This window comes from Lactuca sativa, chromosome 7, assembly GCF_002870075.4.
Source record: "Lactuca sativa cultivar Salinas chromosome 7, Lsat_Salinas_v11, whole genome shotgun sequence".
In the NCBI taxonomy this organism is placed as follows: Eukaryota; Viridiplantae; Streptophyta; class Magnoliopsida; order Asterales; family Asteraceae; genus Lactuca; species Lactuca sativa.
The window spans coordinates 76,023,032-76,044,586 of NC_056629.2; the positions used below are offsets into that span (position 1 = coordinate 76,023,032).

General features: G+C 31.7%; 2 protein-coding genes across 2 annotated transcripts; one reads left to right on the plus strand and one right to left on the minus strand.

The window, feature by feature from the left end:
• Window positions 1–9,470: 9,470 nt before the first annotated feature.
• Window positions 9,471–9,971, minus strand: LOC111879551 (glutathione S-transferase T2-like). The gene has a single exon (XM_023876016.1). It carries the CDS (start codon window positions 9,969–9,971, stop codon window positions 9,471–9,473), a length of 501 nt encoding a protein of 166 aa, XP_023731784.1.
• Window positions 9,972–15,611: 5,640 nt separating this feature from the next.
• LOC128127121 (uncharacterized) lies at window positions 15,612–16,486 on the plus strand. The gene has a single exon (XM_052765490.1). It carries the CDS (start codon window positions 15,678–15,680, stop codon window positions 16,332–16,334), a length of 657 nt encoding a protein of 218 aa, XP_052621450.1. The 5' UTR covers window positions 15,612–15,677; the 3' UTR covers window positions 16,335–16,486.
• Window positions 16,487–21,555: the final 5,069 nt, after the last annotated feature.

Consider the following 21,555-nt stretch of genomic DNA (forward strand, 5'->3'; position numbering starts at 1 on the left):
TAATGATTCCTGAAAAAGCATGTAAAACGAGCGTCAACTATAGAAATAGTTGGTGAGTTCACAGATTTAGGAAAAATGTGGTTTCATGAATCATAATCAAAGTTTTGATAGAAGTTTCCATAAGCAAAAGTACATTGCTAAAATGAGTAAATAAGTTCGTTGTCATTATGAGAAATAAAGTATGTTGCCAAAATGAGATGCAAAGTTCATATTCTCATGGGAAATAAAGTTCAATGTTATCATGAGAAAGAACGTCCATTGTTATCATATAAAATAAAGTTTGTTGCTAAAATGAGTAAGGAAATTCATTGCTATAATGAGTAAACAAGTTTGCATAACAAAGTTCATTACTATCATGAGTAAATAATTTCATTGTCAACATGAGAATTAAGGTGCATTGCGAAACTGAGATGAAAAGTTCACATTCTCGTGGGTAATAAGTTTGATGTTATCATGAGAAACAAAGTTCATTGTTATCATGAAAAATAAAGTTTGTTGTTAAAATGAGTAAGCAAGTTCATTGCTATAATGAGTAAACAAGTTTGCATAACAAAGATCATTGATATCATAAGTAAATAAGCTTGTTGTCATCAATGGAATTAATTTGTGTTGCCAAAATGAGATGCAAAGTTCATATTCTCATTGGAAATAAGTTCAATGCTAAAATGAGATACAAGGTTCGTATGTACATAATGATCGAATCATGAGTTCACACCCCAAGCCTAATGATCCAGGGGTACCCTATTGAGATCTACGTGTATCGCTCAAATACATAGAAATAAAATGCACTCTGCAAAGCGGGCGAGTGAGGATTTTTCTACCTCCTAATAGCGGTATCCATAATGAACATGGGCTCAAATGAGTTAATGAGTTGTGTGAACTGATTCCAGAGACTTAACTACAATAAGGCATCATTAATTAACAATATCATACACATACATAGCAAATCACTTTTGATACAATTGAAAATAAGTACAACGAACATAATGGAGTAAACGACACACTTTTCCACCCTAAAACATTTAAAAACAGAAAATAGGAGGAGGTGTGAAAACTCACAAAGATGCATGAAGGTATTTTTGATGCCTTGAGCTAACTTCCCTCACGTGCTACTACCGATTCCCTACGATAATGTTACACACCAATAAGTCTCTAGTCAAAAATCTAATGATAGTATGCTTACTACTACCATAGAATTATGCCAATATTGTGTCAAAATTTTGATATTGATAAGTTACAAACATTTTTCCTGTGAAATTTAGATTTCTATGAATCAATTTGTGATATAAATATTCAAAATTACATCAAATCAGTTATAAAATTTCCTAAACATTGTATTTCAATTTTAACTGATGTCAATGACCTTAAGATAAATTTTCTTGATTTTTTGATATGTCTAACTATTTTCACCTTTTTAATTCCTTGAATAATCACAAAATCATGGAAAAATAGTAAATGATCATGCAAAATTCATAGAATTTTTGTGTAACTGTTTTATAATATCCCTAAACTGGGAAAATTAGTAAATGCTACTTTTGATCAATAAAACCTGGTTTTTGTAATTTAATCGTTTTTTACACCCATAAATTCTAATTAAATATCAAATAGTAATTAAAAATCACAAAATTGTTTATTTGTGTTACAGTTCCAATCAAAGATTTCCAGAAGATGTTTCATAAATTTTAGATATGTATAGCTATTTATTAACCATTTGAATCTTCACAAATTCATGGAAAAATAATAAACAGTTATTAAAAAATTAAAATATTTTTTTACAACCATTATAAATTTATATAAACTGGGAAAAATATCAAAAATGATTTTCAAATAGTGGAGTCTCATATTTGGATTTATGGATCTTTAATTTAGGAAATTTGAAATAAATAGAAAATAGTTTATATAAATCCTCAAACTTTATATACCACTGATATACATTGTATATAATCTGGAAAAAAAAATACCATATATAGTTTTGATATAGTGTAGCCTGGTTGTTATGATTTATACGTACAAAATATAAGAAACATAACATAAATAGTAAACTTATTAGATAATTCTTCATGAAATTTGTACAATTGTTATTTAATGGATACATACTAAGAAAAATATTGAAATTGGTGTTTAAAACGTAATGCACAATGTTATGGTAATTTTTTGTGATTTTTAAAACTGCTTAACTATTTTTTCTTAATTTATTCTCATATTTAATCATTAATTCATGAAAAATTTACTAAATAGTAAGCAAAAATCATTAAACCTTTATTTACAATTAATATGTATTATAATATATTCTGATAAAGTGTTATAATTTTTTGACAAGTGTAGCTATTTATTATAAATTTAACCCCTTAAACCTTCACTAAATCGGGAAAAATAAGAAATGTTCATGGAAAAATCTGTAAATTTTTGCATGAAGTTTTTATGATGTAAAGAATGTGCGACGATTATCAAGTATGGCTTTTGACATTAATAATTGTATTTTACAAATTATTTGTTCTCAACAAATATAAAATCAAAATGAATACAAAATAGCAATAAAAGTGCATGCAACTTTATAAACTGTCATTGATTAATGTATATGAATCCCACAAATTTCCCAGAATTTATTAACTTTCAAAGGTATTTTATGTGCTCTATTTCTTGCAAAAATTACAATAGATCGAGAAAAATGAGTTGTTTTCTGAAAATTTCCATACCATCTTAATTTATTGTTTAGATTCTAGGAAAAATGTTAGGGTGCAAAGTCACTCTTGGATGTAGTGTTTTAGGCTTAGCCTCTTGTATGTGTAAATGGGTTGAGTCTTTCCTATAAATAAGAAGTGAGTGACTCCCATTATGTAAGTGAATCCATTTTGGAGTGTTAGACTAGAGAGAGAAAATTTGTACAAACCCAATTTTATATTCTTTCTAGACCTAATAAGAGCTTACAAAGATTTATTTACTCGTAGTGTTCTTGATTTTACATGACGATTCACTAGATCTTTCATATTCCGCACATGTCATCATACTCAAAACCACTACAATTGGTATCAGAGTAGGTGTTCTTGATTTGATCAAGAATTGATCCTTGATGGCTTTCTACATTTGGCGATTCTTCATGTTCTTATTGATATTCATGATTTAGAGAGTTTTTGGATTCTAGAAATCAAATTCATCTTTGATTCTATTCATAATTCGATTTTCTTCACTAGAATTCAAGTGATTTTTACTTTTTCTCTCTAGAAAACTCATTCAAAATCATTTTCTCTCTTTAGAAATCTTCAAGTTTTTGTGATCATGGTGGGTTTGACATATGATTCTTGGATTGTGATAGTTAAAAATGTGAAATACAAAGTAAATGAAGATCAACTTTATGGGTTGGTGTTAAACAAATTGATTTCATGGGGTAATATGGTTTCTTATGGAGGTCTGAAGGATGATCATGGAAGCTTGGTGATTCAACCACTTTGTAAGATTGCATGGTTGAATAAAATTGCCTTGTTTATATTAGTTCGTAGTAGAAATCAAAAGGAAGGAGAAGAAAGAGATTTGTTCAATAAGAAATACATTTCTCTAATTGAAAACCCAAATGATCTTCGTGCTCTTAAAGTTGTTGAAGTTGTTAAATGGAGTTCAATGTGATGTTCTTGATGTTCTTGATGTTCTTGAAGTTCATGATAAGAAGGTTCAAGTTGATTTTCAAGATGAAAAAGTTTTTTGCTTAATTGGAGTTCAAGCCAATGATATTTTGTGTTCTTGTGATTCGTTTGAAGGAATGATTCCTTATCGGAAGCCGGTGATCCAAGAAATTCACAAGTATCAAACTCTAAAAGATTTGATTCAAATTCACAATGTTGAAATTGTTAAAAGTGGGTTTGTTCATTAAATCAAGTCTTCAAGATGAAAAAAGATAAGAAAGAAAAAGAAGAAGAAGATTAAAAGGAAAAATAAGCGGGTTTACTCACAAAAATCGTCAAATGCTGTGAAGCCGAAATCCGTGAAACAAATTTGGGTTCCAAAGCAACAATCTCCAAGTGTTGCATTGAATTTGAAGTCAAAACCCAAAAGTGTTGATGGTTCTTTTGAAGATGTTTTTGGATTGTTGAAGAACATGAAGAACACGAAGAACGAGTTGTACATCTCACATAGTGGATGGTACAATGTTCAAATTGGAGATTTTCTCGTTCCAAATAAGGAACCAAGATCTTCTAAATTTGATTCGCTTGTTGAAAACGGAACTCGATTCGTCAAAAAGGTATCTCAAATTCTCAAATGGATTCCAAAACGTCCATGATTTCGATTCGTGCGTTGCGTTCTTAATTTTTGATCTTTTTGACTCAATTGGATCGAATTCGTTTCAAACCCCTTTGAAGATCCAATTAATTTTTTTAGATCAAACTTCAAAATTAAATTCTTTTTCTCAAAATCATGAAATTACTGTTCATTGATCCAAACTGAAGCCCAACTTCTATTGTCTGTTACTGTTCATGGAATGTTTTTTTGTTTTGTTTTTTTTTTCTCGAGCCCAAACTCAATTAGATCTTTTAACTGTTCATTCATGTTCTTCCGTATTTGACTATCGTCAATTCGTCAATCTCGCATATGCTTTCTGTTCGATTAATATTGATTTGAGTTGGAACTCGATTTTGATAACATTCATTGTAGTGTCGATTGTGATCTCGCAAGAAGCTTTTAATCGTTTTCCAAAACTTGGAAGTTTCAGTTTTGTTTTGATTTGGATTCTTGAAAATCGATAATAGAGTTTGATTCTGGATTCGGTGGTTTGATTGGTTTTCGATCTCTATGCTTTGAGTTAATTTCAGAATTCGATTTGGAGATTATCGACTGATGAACTAAAATTCAAACAAAAAGTCAAAATTGATGTTCTTGGTTCAACTTGTACGCACGCTTCACTGAGTTGTACCATTGGATCATCATTGTGTGGTTCTTGAGTTCAATGTTTGAATATCGATTTTTGATTGTTGATTGTTGATTGTTCGAAATCGATATGGGTTTGGATTGTGGGAGGTCTATTAATGGAACTGGAAATCGAAATCTTATATTACGAATAATTGATGCCAAGAGGATGAAGAAATCGTTGATGTTTTTCATATCGATTGGGTATAGTCACTGTGATATCGATGATTGTTAATGTCGTCGATTAGTTTGGAGGTCAAACAGCTTTGACTGTGGAATTTTGGAGTCGAATTGGTTGATTGGTATCTATTTTTATGGAATGGTCTGTTAATTGATGTATATCGATGCTGTTGGATTTTGTTGGGAAGAAGAACTTGATTCGAATGAAGAACAGTTTAATGCCAAAAGTCAAAGTTGTTTTGAGAATAGTCAAAATCGATTCAAATACATCGATTGAGAAGTTTGGAGAATTGAATTTGAGTTTGGATTTTGAAGGCATGATGAAGCGAAAGTTCTTATGAGGAATCGACATCGAATGGTTAAAGGTCATGGTTGAATGTTTTGCCATGATTCGTTAATGAAGTGTTAGAGTCGATATCGGTTCATTAGCAATTGTTTGGAGTTTGTTATCAAGAGTTTATACCAGTGCTCGTTGATGAGGTTTGAAGATGAAAAATGAAGACCTGGTTAACGAAACAAATTGGGAAGAAGAAAACAAATATTTTCGAATTGGATCCCTGATCTTTTCACGAAATGACAGTTTATACCCAACTTTGCAAATGGGTAATAAAAGCTGAGAAATTGCAGAATTTTCAGTTCTGGTACCTGCAGTTCGTGCGAATTTACACATTCTATCCAGTTTCGCAAATGGAGGTGTGTTTTGCTAATTTGACTGTTTTGGGCGCAACGGGTCCCTACAAGTTTCAGAAAGTGACAATTTCTACCCGGAGTTTGAAAAATCTTGCAACTTTCACTCAAAAAGTCAAAAAATTTCATAAATTGGAAATTTTTTGTAGCTTTTTCGTGATTGTTTTTCCGTGCAAGATTTTTGGTGATTCATTTTTGGTACACATCAACGGGGAGTATCGTGAAGACTATTCCTCGGGCGCTTCTCATCCATAGTGGGTTTTATAATCATTTTTTGATTATAAAAAGGGGGAGAATGATGGGTATTCGAAACTTCTCGGGTTTGTCGAATATTCATTTGCGAATTAGAAGATCAGTGTTACTTCGAGGGGGAGTTTGGTCTTGATCGCGCTAGCTCGTTGGAGATTCAAGTCGGACATCCAATCCTAACTTTGAGGGGGAGAATGTTAGGGTGCAAAGTCACTCTTGGATGTAGTGTTTTAGGCTTAGTCTCTTGTATGTGTAAATGGGTTGAGTCTTTCCTATAAATAGGAAGTGAGTGACTCCCATTATGTAAGTGAATCCATTTTGGAGTGTTAGACTAGAGAGAGAAACTTTGTACAAACCCATTTGTATATTCTTTCTAGATCTAATAAGAGCTTACAAAGATTTATTTACTCCTCGTGTTCTTGAATTTACATGATGATTCACTAGATCTTTCATATTCCGCACATGCCATCATAATCAAAACCACTACAAAAAATCGGACTTGAGCAAAAAAGGAGTTTTGGATATTTATTTTTTATAAATTCTGTATAAGCATTCCTAACAATGTACTTTGATCATCAATCTTTTAAGCTTGATGTTCATCACATGCATTATGATTTAAAGACCATGGATGAATTTATTTTTTCAAAATCATGTTTCTAAATGAAAAAATTGAATGCATGTGGTTTTGGATCTTTAAAACTTGTAAAAACTCAAGTTGATGGATTTGATTTAAGTTATGGTCATTGGATTTCACCTTCCAATAACATGCATGTTGTTTTTTGGTGAATCCTACCACCATCATCAAATTTGACATGCATATGAATGTTTATAAAGAATGGTGTAGAAGAAGGAGAAAATGCAAGAAAACTTGAAAATGTTGAAATAAAAGTGAACAAAATGTAAGAAATTTGATTTTACCTTAAAGATCAACTTCAAACGATGAAGATTCTTGAGTAAAATGAGGGATATTTGTGGGAATTTTGTGGGTTTTGGAGCTAATTCATAGAGGGAAGGAATAGGGGTTATAGAGAGAAGAAAAAAAGAGAAAAGAGAAATTATATCTCTCTTGATACCAAATCTCTCTCATCTCTTTGAGGTTTCTCTCCACCAAAATCGGCCGCCAAAATAGACAGATGTATGTGAACTCATGAAGAATCGAATGTAAAAATATCTCCTAGTTATTTTGCTTCTAAGTTCTTTATTGTTAGAGAGTATGAAGATAGAAGTTATAGAGAGAGAAAAGTAGGAGGTGGAGTGAATGGGACGTGAAAATGATCGACTATGGGAGGAGAAATGACGGGAGAGAGAGGGTTCCGAAATTTGAAGAGGAGAGAGGAGATTTTATTTATTTATTTTTTTAAAATTAATTCCTTAATTTTTATAAAATTTCTTTCAATTTATATAAAATGTGTATTTTATATAAATTTTGTTCATAACCTTTGGATTTTTAGCTTATAAAATAAGGTTAAATGTTAATGTCTTAAGTTTTTATTTCTCTTGATTATATTTTTCCTAATTTTAATTATTTTAGAAAAATATTTTATGCATTTTATATAATTCTTGATGTTAAACCTTATAGACTTTAGTTTTTATGGCTTGTATGATTTTAAGGAGTTTCAAAATCTTTGGATATCAAAATTAATTGAATTTTGAGACTTCAAACTATTTTATAGTTTTTTAACTCTTATTCAAGTTAGAAATAATGTTTGTAATTTATTTTTATCGGTTTATTGGCATTTCTATGTAGTGGTTTTGATATTCAAATGAAATTGACGAATCAAGTATACTAGTCTTAGTTTCAACTTTGACTTAAGTTCCTATGAGACTCTGAACTAATTTCTACTTATAGGTCAATTGCATGATGTGTCTACATGAATGTATAAAGATGCTTGAATCAATGAATAACCCGCATTTGGATAGTTGTTATTATTAAAGTAGTTGTAAAATTCACATATTAATGTGAAATCTGAGTACACTATCTTTCGATTCTACTTGTTTCTGGGTTTTCTAGTAGGTTATGACTTAGCCTCGATCTACTAAGTCTAGCATGTGTCGTACCTATTCGTGAAACCGAGCTTAGTAAAATCTAGAACCAACTCGAATTTTGATGGTTGTCACATGTATAGACTTAGATAGATCCCCATTCATATGGTTTGAGCATCCCGAGTACAGAACCCATACATCTTCTTACCCATACATCTTCTTTGTTATGTTCATGAAAATCAATTTGAGCCATTAGAATCATTTCTTCTATCTCATGCTCTGCAAAATTTTCTTCCTAGGTTGGACACTCATATTAAAAGTGTCCCAACTTATGACATCGATGACATTCGATAAGTGACTTATCGAATGGTTGCCTTACTTTTCCACGTCCTCCTCCTTGGGTTGGAAAGTTGTCACCACGACCACTTTTTCCGCCTTCTGCGCTCACCTTTAGAACTTGATCATCATGTTGATCCATTCTCGTGAGCTTCAGTTCATGGACTGCTAGAGAGTTTTGCAATTCATCAACACTCATGAAGATTGTGTCTTTAGATTCTTTAATGGACACGACAACATAAGTAAACCCGATGCCAACGAAGCATGTGCAAATGAGGAAGTTACTTTACTAAAAGTAAATCTACAAAAAATCGATAACGTCATCGATTGTTTAAAAAACAATGTAAATTTTGAGATAAATTGTAAGGCAGTGTCTTGGTGTTGTTAGTCATAATATATAGTATATTAAATTGATTGTTGATGAAGTCCGGGCGTTGCTTTCCTATATGAATGGTGTTGTCTTCTTATATATGATTTAATGATATGTATATAGGTTAAGGTTTTGAGTCTCGTGGTAGATAGAGAGATACGTACATGTTAATAAAAAAAAGTAATTCGTTAAATTTGGTTGGGCGGTGTTGTTCCTTATCTTAATTTGGTTTGTATTAGTCACTGTTACTAAGGTCATCTCCAATGCATTGAACTCTTAAGAGTTCAATGGATTGCCACATCAACATTCTACTAACTATACCATTTAACCTATTAAACTCTACACTCCATTAAACTCTTAAGAGTTCAATGGATTTCCACATCATCATTTAAATTTTTTTATAACTGATATTAATAAATAAAACTAGAATAATACATTAATTAGAAATTCAAAGTTACAATTACTAAATATTAATTAAAGATTACAATTTAGAAATTAAAAGTTACAAATAATATACTAAATAAAAAGTACAATATCTAAAATAGAAATTTTACTTCATACTGTATTATATTTTAATCTCTTCACAACGGTATCTCCAAATTTCACGTCCATCTTCCGACATGGTACTGAGATCCACGAAAATGATTGAAATTTCATTTTTTCTTCTTTAATTTTCATTTTTCTTTCTTTCTATGCATTCTTCATATCCAAAGAGTTTTGGTAGCGTTTAAACGTCTTTCTATTTTCTTCAAGTATTTCACCAGGCCTATTACCAGATGAAGAAGTGGAATTGGTAGCTTTCCCTTTTGTTGCTTTTTTTTGCTGCATTCCAACCAATTGGACGAGTTGTAACTTCATCATTATCCAGGTTAATGAAAGATTTTGTATTTGATGAAGACATAGATGCCCCGGATGCAGTGCTTGAACCTTTCCATTTCTGTTCATTTTTAACGATATGCCAAATATGTTCGTGCCTAAAATCAGCACCATATCTAGCATGATAATGCTCAAAAGTTGCACTTTTGAGATCATCCTCAGACCATCCACTGAGGTGTTGAATTTTCAACACTATATAAATTTGATTAAATGCAACTACAAATGGGTTCATGCAATGCCAATGCATTTTGAGATTGGCTTCAGTTCTTGCAACGTTTGACGTGTTGCTTTTTTCATAGTATGCACTAATTCGTCGCCAGAACTCTTTATCACGTTGTTGGCTTCCAGTAGTGTTATCTTCTGAAATTTGTAGCCAAGGTTTTTCCAACAACATTTCTTCTTCTTTGCTCCAGTAGGTTTTTCTTTATTTTTTTGTCGTTTGTTGGTAGGAGTTTCTGTTGGTGTTGGCTCATTTTCTGGAATATGGAGAGGATCCAGGCTGGTAGAATCTAGATATGCATTTTGGTATGAATGTTGTGAATGATTATTTGGATTTGGGTATGGATATTGTGGATAATTTTTTGGACTTGGCTATGGATATTGTAGATGATTGTTTGGATTTAGGTGTGGATGTTGTGGATGATTCTTTGGATTTTGGGGATCATTATAAGATAACAAGTGTGTATAGTAATTTGGATTCATGATTGGTGTATCAGATGGTTAGTAGGTGCGAATGAGAATATAATATGTTCGTCTTTATTTGTAGAGTTGAACATCTTGTATGCATTTGCCTTTAATTTGAATTTCAATTGACTTTAACTTTAATTTAGATTTCATTTCACTTTAATTTCAATTTTATTTGACTCCAATTTCCATTTCATTTAACTTTAATTTGGATTTCATTTGACTCCAATTTCAATTTCATTTACCTTTAATTTGGATTTCATTTCACCTTAATTTCAATTTCATTTTACTTTAATTTCAGTTTCATTCGAATATAATTTGGAATTCATTTTACTTTAATTTGGATTTCATTTGAATAAAATTTGAATTTCATTTGACTTTATATTTTTGCTATAAAAGAATACAACCTTTTTATTATCTCATACCTACCAATTCAAACTATTTCTTATTTCTTTCTTATATGATGTCATCATCATACTTAGATGATTCTGCTTCTGAATTCATAATCAACCATCTCACAAGTAATTCTATATTTCAACTATATAAGGAGCTAAAATGCTTGGAAGCAGAATAGTCAGATGTTGAAAGTTCAAGACGTCTCGGGCAAAGTCGAATATATATAGATAAAAATCATGAAGAAGGACATAAACGTCTTTGGAACGACTATTTCGATGAGCATCCTGCTTTCCCAACTCAAACGTTTAGACGAAGATTTCGAATGAGGCGAGAACTATTTGTTAAAATAGTTAACGGTATCTTTAACCATTCTATTTATTTTCAACAAAGAAAAGATGTTTTAGGAAACAATGGTCTTTCCCCTTTACAAAAATGCACTGCTGCCATACGCCAGTTGGCATATGGCACAACCAGTGACCTCTTTGATGAATACATACGAATTGGTGAATCAACTTCAATCGAATGTCTACAAAACTTTTGTTGATGTGTGATTGAGCTTTATTCAAGCCATTATTTGAGAAAACCTAATGCTAATGACATCCAAAATTTAGTATAAAAACATATAGAAAAGCATGGGTTTCCTGATATGCTTGGAAGTATTGATTGCATGCATTGGCTTTGGAAAAATTGCCCATGTTGCATGGCAAGGTCAATATACTCGAGGTGATCAAGGTTGTCCAATAATTATGCTGGAAGCAGTTGCATCACAAGACCTTTGGATATGGCATGCATATTTTGGGGTTGTCGGTCTAACAATGACATTAATGTACTTAACCAGTCACCGTTATTCAATGATGTATTACAAGGTTATACTCCTGAATGTAGTTTTACTATTAATGGAAGAATATACACAAAAGGATACTATCTTGCAGATGGTATATATCCTGAATGGGCTACAATGGTTAAAAGTTTTCCACATCCGGCTGACCCAAAAAGGATCAAGTTTAATGAAATTCAAGAGGCTGCAAGAAAGGATGTAGGGAGAGCATTTGGTGTTTCAATCTCGTTGGGCAACTGTACGAAGTCCAACAAGAACTTGGCAACTTAAAAACATAAAGGATATAATGTATGCATGCATTATATTACATAATATGATAGTAGAAAATGAAGAAAATACAATTAGTAGTTGGTCAGATGATGTTGACCCTCCTATACATGTGAATTGAGGACCTATCGAAGAAGTTCAATATCAAATTCAACGAAACTATGAACTACGTGACAATCCAGTAGATCATGCTCTTCGATGTAACGACCCAAAAATCACGACTAAAAATTTCTTTGAAAACATTACTAAAACCATATTTATAAAACCGTATCATAAGTCATAGCATAGTTTTCGAGTATTAATTCAAAACATAATCTCATTATCAGAGTAAAACATTCCCAGGCTAACTGACTATGGTGTGTGCACTGCAATCTTCCCGAGCTCCTCTTTTTAAAAAAAACTGAGTACCTGAAACCAAAACTGAAAAACCGTAAGCACGAAGCTTAGTGAGCTCCCCCAAACTACCACATACCATACAATAACATATAAAGCACATACTGGGCCTTGCCCACTGCATCGGACCAAAGTCCGGACTAACTGGGGCCTTGCCCCCTGCATCGGACTGAAGTCCGGAAACTGACTGGGACCTTGTCCCCTACATCGGACCGAAGTCTGGACTAACTGGGGCCTTGCCCCTGCATCGGACCGAAGTCTAGAAACTGACTGGGACCTTGTCCCCTACATCGGACCGAAGTCCAGAAACTGACTGGGACCTTGTCCCCTGCATCGGACCGAAGTCCGGACTAACTGGGGCCTTGCCCCCTGCATTAGACCGAAGTCCGGAAACTGACTTGGACCTTGTCCCCTGCATCGGACCGAAGTCCGGAAACTAACTGAACATCACATAACATAAACATATCAACTAGCATGAACACACACATACTGCATACTGCATCGGGCCGTAGCCCGGAACACATAACACATAAATCCTGTCTGAGCCACGGAGGCATCAAACATACTAACTACTGCATCGGATCAAAATCCGGAAACTACTGCTACCTAAACGGGCCGGCATTGTGGCCTTAGACCCGTTCCTACTGGAAGGAAACTCACCTGAACTGTTGAGCTCTGCCGATAATCCTCTGGCTGCTAATCGACAATCCCCTGAGCCGTTGCTCCTCCAGCTCTCCGAGCTACCAATATGAATATGACACTTAGTCTGACAGTCCTCTAAAAGTCAACTAAGTCAACTCTGGTCAAATTCAAAATCCTAGTCAAAGTCAACCTTCCAGGTCAACCCTACTCGCCAAGTCCACCTAATGACTCGCCGAGTTCATATGCTCAGGGTCTTTCTATTCGCGACTCGACTCGCCGAGTCAGTCCATGACTCGCCGAGTCCAACTGTTTCCGAGTCCTGACCTGTCCAACTCGCTGAGTCTCCACCCGACTCACTGATTCGAGTCTCAACTCGAAGGGTTTGGGGTTTCGCGACCTGACTCGCCGAGTCCAAGAATAGACTCGCCGAGCCCAAGGAAATCTTCAACCAACTCGTCGAGTTGTTCTTCCAACTCGTCGAGTTCATGCCTAACTTCATCCGACTCGACGAGTTGTTCATCCCACTCGTCGAGTTCCTCCTCATCTTCAAGCTACTCGCCGAGTCCACTCGAAGGACTCGCCGAGTCCATTCAGATCTACATACATGCAGAGGACTTTTGAGTCATGCATGGACTCCAAACTGTAGATCCACTCTTCTAAAGCCTATTCCTTACGTAAAGTGGCAAACTTTACACGTAGCTAACGAGATCTAGGCTCAAAACACTATAAACTAGGGTTTGAGACAAAGGGGCTCAACAATCAACCCATAGACTGATGCTTTATGATTCTCTAGGCCAAGATACACATAGATCTGAAGTAGCAACTTCAGATCTGGGCTTCTAACTCGAAATGGTTCATAAACTTGTCCTAAAAGCCCCAAATCTCATGATAAAGGTTGATCTACATGCAAAAGAGGGAAGGTAGCGACTCATTACCTTCAAATGCTCTGGAAGACCTCACAAACTCTGGATCTACTGCCAATTCTTGAATCCCCAATGAGTGCCTTCTTCCTTCTTCCTTCAAATCACCCAAAATGGCAAGAAAGCTTGAATGAGCAACAATGGAGGCTTAGAGTTTCTGGTTCTGGACTATAGGGGCCGCAAATGAGCCCTAGGGAAGAGAATAAGATGCTTAAATAGGGTACCAAGTCCCGAAATTAGGGTTTCCCAACCCAGACCAGACTCGCCGAGTCCACTTGCCGACTCGCCAAGTCGGTCACTTACTTTACACCCGGATCCCGCTACGACTCTCGCCGAGTCGGTCACTTACTTTACACCCGGATCCCGCTACGACTCGCCGAGTTCCTTCCTGGACTCGACGAGTCAACCCTCTTTAACTTAGGGTTTTTCCTTCCTTTCTTAACCTTTCTGATTTCGGGTGTTACATTCGACATGATTTAACGGAGCATATTTGGGAACGTTTTATTAATATGTAATTTCACTATGTTGTATTATAATAAATAAGATGTTATCTTTTTAAAATGTTTTTAAGATTTATATAATTTTTAATTGTTTAGAATAAAAAATATGAGGTAACTTAATAAATTAAATTATTGAATATATAAAATAAAATAAAGTATTCTATATATATATATATATATATATATATATATATATATATATATATATATATATATATATATATATATATATATATAAATTGAGAAAGAAAAACAAAAAAAAAAAAAGTTTTTATAAAAAAGGCAGAAAAAAAAAAGAAAGAAAGAAAAAACAATTTTTTATAATAATAATAATAAAATTAAAAAAAAAAAAAAAAAAAAAAAAAAAAAAAAAAAAAAGATTGAATGGGGATTGAACTCTCCATTCATTCAACCCACTCTACAATGCATTGTATATGTATTCAACTGCCACATAGCATCCCATGGAATCCTGTTGGGATGGCCTAAAAGTGTATTGTTCTAAATAAATTTAAATAATTTTAATTCTACTATATATACAGAGGATCCCACTAGAAATATGAAACATTCAAATCGGCCAGCAGCATATTGTTTTGAATTACTTTCATCAACGCATGCAAAACAAATGGATGGAAATTAACCTTTGATTCCTCTTCTTCTTCGCTCCAGTGAATCGTGTTCATGTACAACTCTCAAGTCCAAAACCGTGACTAAGTTTTAAGAATGTCCGCTTCAGATTCATTGTATTAAATCAACTACATTGAGATTTTCATAATGAGAAAAGAATTTTTCAATGGGAAAAATTAATTTTTTTATCTTTAAATAAATGTCATAGAATAGGCTTTGTTATAACTTTTTTTTAAATATGTTTTATTCAACTTTGTTTAATGTATTATAGGAAAACATAATAAAATACGTTGAAGAAAAATACATGATGATGTAATCCCATAGTGTTTTACACATTTTGAATGCCCTAATTTTTTTTACATGGTCATAAACGAATTATAACAAAAATAGCGATCTTGAAAAATAAATAGTAAATCGAATCATCGGAGCAACAACCCATGTAAACACGAACAATTTTTTCGGTATACCATATTTTGAACTTTGGACCTAATATGTAAAATCATACACCTCAACCAATAGGCTCTTATTGGAAGCAAATAACGATATGTTTTACTAGTATTAAATAAATAAAATATAAAGAACAATTTTAAATTTTTCTTCAAACTTTCAATAACATCAATATATATCAAATATATTTTTCAATATATACTTGGTCAAAGTCATGAGCGCATATTGCATTGACTACCTCAAATACTGTTCTAGTCTGGGTTGTATCGAACTAATTCTCAAAAAGGTCTTTCAAATTTGTGTATATATATCATATATCAACCGTATTTCATATTCCCACCTCATAGTTTCCCTTCTCATACAGCCAAAAACAAAAATTTCCAAAAAAAATGAACAAGCTTTCTCGTCTTTCTGATCTTCTGAAAGGACTACCAAATATTATTTCTCAAAATGCAAAGTTTATGGTCATCACAACCTCCGTTTTCCTAATCCACTACTCCATTCCCTTCATCTTACCCACTTCTTGTGCAAAATTCATGGATTTGAGCTTCAAACTTTACACTTTAGTCTATGCCCATCCCCATACTACCGAGTACAACGAACTCTTGATTGCTATCCGAGAAGATATCGACATCTTTCTAACAATCGAAACTTTTAATTCCGTTTTCTACTTTTTTGTTGCCCAAATCACCATAATTGTTATTGCATCAAGCGACTATAGGGGTAGTACCTTGTCTCTCAAAGAATTTATGATCAAGGTATCAAGAAAATGGACTAGACCCTTTTTCACTTCGTTCTATGTAAAACTTCTTCCCCTGGGTTACACGAGTTTCTTCTTCTTGCCACGTTTGATTCCATCACTTTTACTTCTTGACCATCCTGTCATTCTGATCACGATCCTCCTTTTCCTTGCTTATTTTTTCATTAAATTGAATCTTTATCTATCTATTGTTTGGAGTCTGTCTGTAGTTGTTTCTGTGTTTAAGGATACTGATGAGCTTTCAGCAGTAGGGAATGCTAGAGAAGTTGCAAGCGCAAGAGGGTAGATGGCTTCTTATAAATTTTTTCTTCATTCATGTATTTTGGAACTAGTGTTATTACCCAATAACATAATGAATGTAATGGTGAAAAAACATAAAATGATAATGAGATCTGATTCTTATTATAGCAATTAAATAAGAAATTAACTATTTTGTTATATTTTGTTTGTGCTTGTCTTCTTAATGAAATAGCGCCAAGTATCATATTTTAATAAAACTAATAATATTTTAAGACACTTGTAATCATTTTATAATCATTTTACGTGATACTAAATTAATCATCCCCTATGCGACGACATCTATTCCAACGAGATGTTTAATTTCTCAATTTATTAAGATGTGTTTATGGGGTGTTTAGTTACCAACACTATTTATATTTTGTCGTAATATAGTATTAACCAAACCAGTTCGAAATGAAAAAAAAAAGTTGGAAGTGATGGATTCAAGCATCAAGTCTTTTCAGGGTTTTGGAGATTAAAGGCAATGCCATTCCTCTAATTGCATTTAACTTATATAATATTGTGGAAAAAATTGACCGCATCGGTTTGATTATTGATCCTACACGTTCAAACGATAGAAAATTCAATTATCCCCACAACACGCAATTCAATCCAAACAAAAGGATAATGATTTAAGCTGATGACCATTATTCAACCATTACAATGAATAATCAAAGTAATTAAATCAAAGAACTAAAAAGAAACAAAGACATAGTAATGTTTTGTTGAAAACTCAAATTAAAACCCCTATCATATCTCAATCTTCAAATAAAAGTATATAAATTTTATTACTTGTCATTTTTTTATAATTTTTAATATCTTTTCTCATACCCTCTAAAATGACACACACACACACACACACACATATATATATATATATATATATATATATATATATATATATATATATATATATATATATATATATATATATATATAGGCTTAGGTTATTCTATTTACACTAATTATTGTGTTATTGTATGCATAAATGTAGGCCAATCATTTTACTTAATTTAAGAAAATGATTAATATATATTATTAAATTAAAGATAATTGAAAAATATCATCTAATTTCATTCTAAGGGTACTTTAGACAATTGAGATAAATTTAAAAAAGGAAAATTTCATATTTTTGGGGATAATTAACTCTCTTGATTTTAAAATTCTAATTTTTTTAATTACTTTAATTTTAATTATAACGTAATTTTTATAATTAAACCCAATTTTATTCTGTTAAAATCAGATTCTCTACAAATTTCAGGATACATGTTTTTATTAGAATGATATTCTATGTGAATGTCAACACCGACTAATAAACATATTTTTGGATACAACTTCAAATTTTTCATTACATTCTTAAAAAAGTAAAAACTTTATATAATAGCCTATGACAATGAAATACTCACTAATAACAAATAAAATTATGTATATTATTTGACCTTAATATTCTAGCATAATATATTATTACATATACTCCTATCATTCTATTGTAGATTATTCTATCAGAAGAATATAGTTCTTTCCTTGATCATCCATGAAATTATATATTTAACGAAAATAACTATCATGAATCAAATCATGTAAGAATAATATTCTCTGAGAGTGCTTAGAATCACTTTCAAATTTGCGGTCCGTTCTTCAAGCATCAATTTCTGTCAAAACAAAACCAAATTGTATATTAGATTCCAACAAAATTGGAATTCATGATTCCATTCCAACAGAATTGGAATTCATGATTCCATTTCAGAAACAATGACGAGCTCTTGAGAAAACAAAGCAAAAATCTTTGCAACGCTTTCCATTTGTAGAAGAAAATTTGACACAACATTAACATGCAACATACAAAAAAATTATGAGTTTATTACCATCCAAACTTGGCTTGTGTTTCTCCTTTTGTGAGAAAGCCTTTTGAGCGCCTTTCTGCCAATTCCATCTCTTTAGATCTCATATCAAAGTATAAAGATCCAATCTGATATTTCCTCGTATGCAGCTTCGTTGGCTTCCCTTTCCCTGAAGAAGCCGACTGAAAATAATCCAGAATAGGAGACTATAAGTATAATTCTAGAACATCAAAAACATTTTCAATCTTACAAATTGAAACAAGGTTCTTACTTCTTACTATGAGACCAAGAAAATATAACAAATTACCTGATATAAGGGCCCAAAAGCTATTCCAGTTGATTTGACTTGGTCTTCTCGTGGTCGATTCTTCATCAGTTCATCCTGACTAACCTCAATTATCTCATGCAGAATCTCATTCCTACCTCTCTTGCCAGGAACCCTCGTCATATTTTGTATGGCAGCTGCTTCTAAAATTCCTGGCTGCATATTTCTGTCAATCCAAATTTCTGAAAACCCTAATTCCCAAAATTCAATTGAATCCCCACCTGTCGTCGGACCCTCTTCTGGTCTCACCCCTCACTGTTAGAATCAGAAGAGAGTAAGCGGAGAGTTGCTAATCAGCCCTTGATGCCCTCGCTTCACCCTCCTCTCCATCCGATTCAGTCGATTAAACCACCTAAAACACCCCCTTGGAGATCAGCGATCTTCTTTGCCTTCCCCATTCGTGTAGCTGCTGATCGGGCCAGAAAGAAAAGAAAGAAAATGTAATTGATTGTTGGTTTTGTAGTCCATGATTTAAATTGGAAAGATTAGGTCAATACCATGATTATAAGGATTAATTTTGGAAGTTACTAAAAAAATTACTAAATTACCCTTATTTATTTATTTAATGATTTGATTTTTTATTTAATTTTGATTGGCCCACATTTATGCATACGATAACACAATACTTAGTTTAAACAAATGAACCTAGCTCTCTCCCCCCCTCTCTCTCTCTCTCTCTCTCTCTCTCTCTATATATATATATATATATATATATATATATATATATATATATATATATATATATATATATATATAGGCTTAGGTTATTATATTCAAAGCAATTATTATGTTATTGTATGCATAAATATGGGTCAATCATTTTATTTATTTTAAAAAAGTGATTAATACATATTATTGAATTAAATATAATTGAAAAATACCATCTAATTTAACTAGAAGGGTATTTTAGTCAATTAATATAGATTTAATAAAGGAAATTTGCATATTTTAAGGGATCATAGATTCTATTAATTTTAAAAATCCAATTTTATGAATTATAAGGGTTTTAATTCGGACATTCTAACAGAATATGTTTGAGTATGTTCAAAAATAAAAATATTCTTGAACCATAAAATAATAAAAATATTCTTGAACATATTTATTGATCATGACTTTAAAAATTTCTTGTAGAATAACGAAATTCTCGAACCATCAATTGAAGAATTAAAACAAAAATTACATTAATTTTTATAGAATACATGTAACAATTGCTAAGAATTACATTTATTGTTAAAGAATAAAACTAAAAAAAAACTTTCAAATCTGGAAAAAAAATCAAAATCTAACAAAGACACTAATACATTCTAAAAGAATAATGTTGCTAAGAGGCGTCGTTCAAATTTCGTGGTTTGTTCTTCAAGCATCAGCTTTTGTAGAAACAAATTCAATGAATAAATTAGTGAGAAAATATTCATATTCCATTCCAACATAATTGGAATTCGTGATTCCATTCTGATAGAGTTGGAATTCATTTACCAATAATTATATTAATTCGGGGAATTCTAACAGAATATGTTCATAATTATCATAAAAAATATTTTTTTCTGATAGAATACTATAAACGAAGAAATATTATTCTGTCAAACCATCAACCCAAACATCCATTGTATATATTGAAATCAAATCAAATTAAAAAAAAAAAAACTCATTTGAAAATTAAGTAAAAAGGTATAATAACAAAGAAAAACAAATTTACCTTAAACAGTTTCAAAAAATCCATGATATATCATAATTAAAACATGAATACGATTTTGATAAGCATACACATTCTCTTATTTGAAAATGAAATAGAAAAAGAGATAATTACCTAACTATATCATTGTCTTCTCTATTCTCTTTAATTAAAATTTATGTTTTCCAAATGGTTTGATAAGAATATGTTCACAGTGATATTTATAAGTGTGTAAAAATTAATGTTTGCCTAAATAATGCTTTTGTTGATTATATGTGTGTTTCAGATAATTGGTCATCACAGTGACTTTTATTAAACAATAATTTTGCTGAAGATTCCACCAAACATATAACCAACGTAATCATATAAATTTCCATCACTCAAATCAAAAAAATTCTGGTGATTTCAAAATGTCGCCCAATTCTCGAAGAATAGTCATCCCAAGTGAAAGAGAGTTAGAGAATTTTTCCAAGGATGGTTGGTACGTTAGGAACATTACCTTGATGAGCTTCGATCGAATTTACGAACTTCTGCTCATAGCTCCGATGATGAACATCTCTGTGATTTGATCAATCGTGTTCTCTCTCATTACCAACAATACTACGAGGAGAAATCTCGAATCTCGAATCATGATGTGTCGTTAGTGTTCTCTCCACAGTGGTTCTCGTCGTTTGAACGGAGTTTCTTATGGATTGTTGGATTCAAGCCAATATTAAAGTGTTTGGGGCGGACGATGGTGGCGACGGCTTTGTATCATCGGCTAGGGCTTGTAATCGTTGGAGATTGAGGAATAAAGAAAAAAAAACGAGTTTAATATAAACTTGGACAAATTAGGTTAAAAGTTAATACCATGACTATAGGGATTATTTTTGGAAGTTACTAATCAAATTACTAAATAACCCTTATTTATTTATTTAATTATTTATTTATTTTTATTTAATTTTGATTGGCCTACATTTATGTATACAATCACACAATAATTACTTTAAACACCTGAAACAAGTTCTATATATATATATATATATATATATATATATATATATATATATATATATATATATATATATATATATATATATATATATATATATAATCACACAATAATTACTTTAAACACCTGAAATATATATATATATATATATATATATATATATATATATATATATATATATATTATGATTTTACATTTAAATTTAATTCTTATTTTACATTTAAATTTAATTCTTATTTTAAATCCCTTAAAACTAACCTTATTAATAGAAATTTTGAAATTGAAAATTTTGGTAATCCGTTATGTGATATTTGATAGAGAGAAATAATCAATTATAATAATCTATTATTACATTCATTTTGTTTTCAATTTTTAGATTTTTATAAATGTGTTTAAAAT

Excerpts from the sequence above, each read along its gene's own strand:
- LOC111879551 (XM_023876016.1), bottom strand. The coding sequence starts at position 9,971 with ATGTTGTTGGAAAAACCTTGGCTACAAATTTCAGAAGATAACACTACT.
- LOC128127121 (XM_052765490.1), top strand. The coding sequence starts at position 15,678 with ATGAACAAGCTTTCTCGTCTTTCTGATCTTCTGAAAGGACTACCAAAT.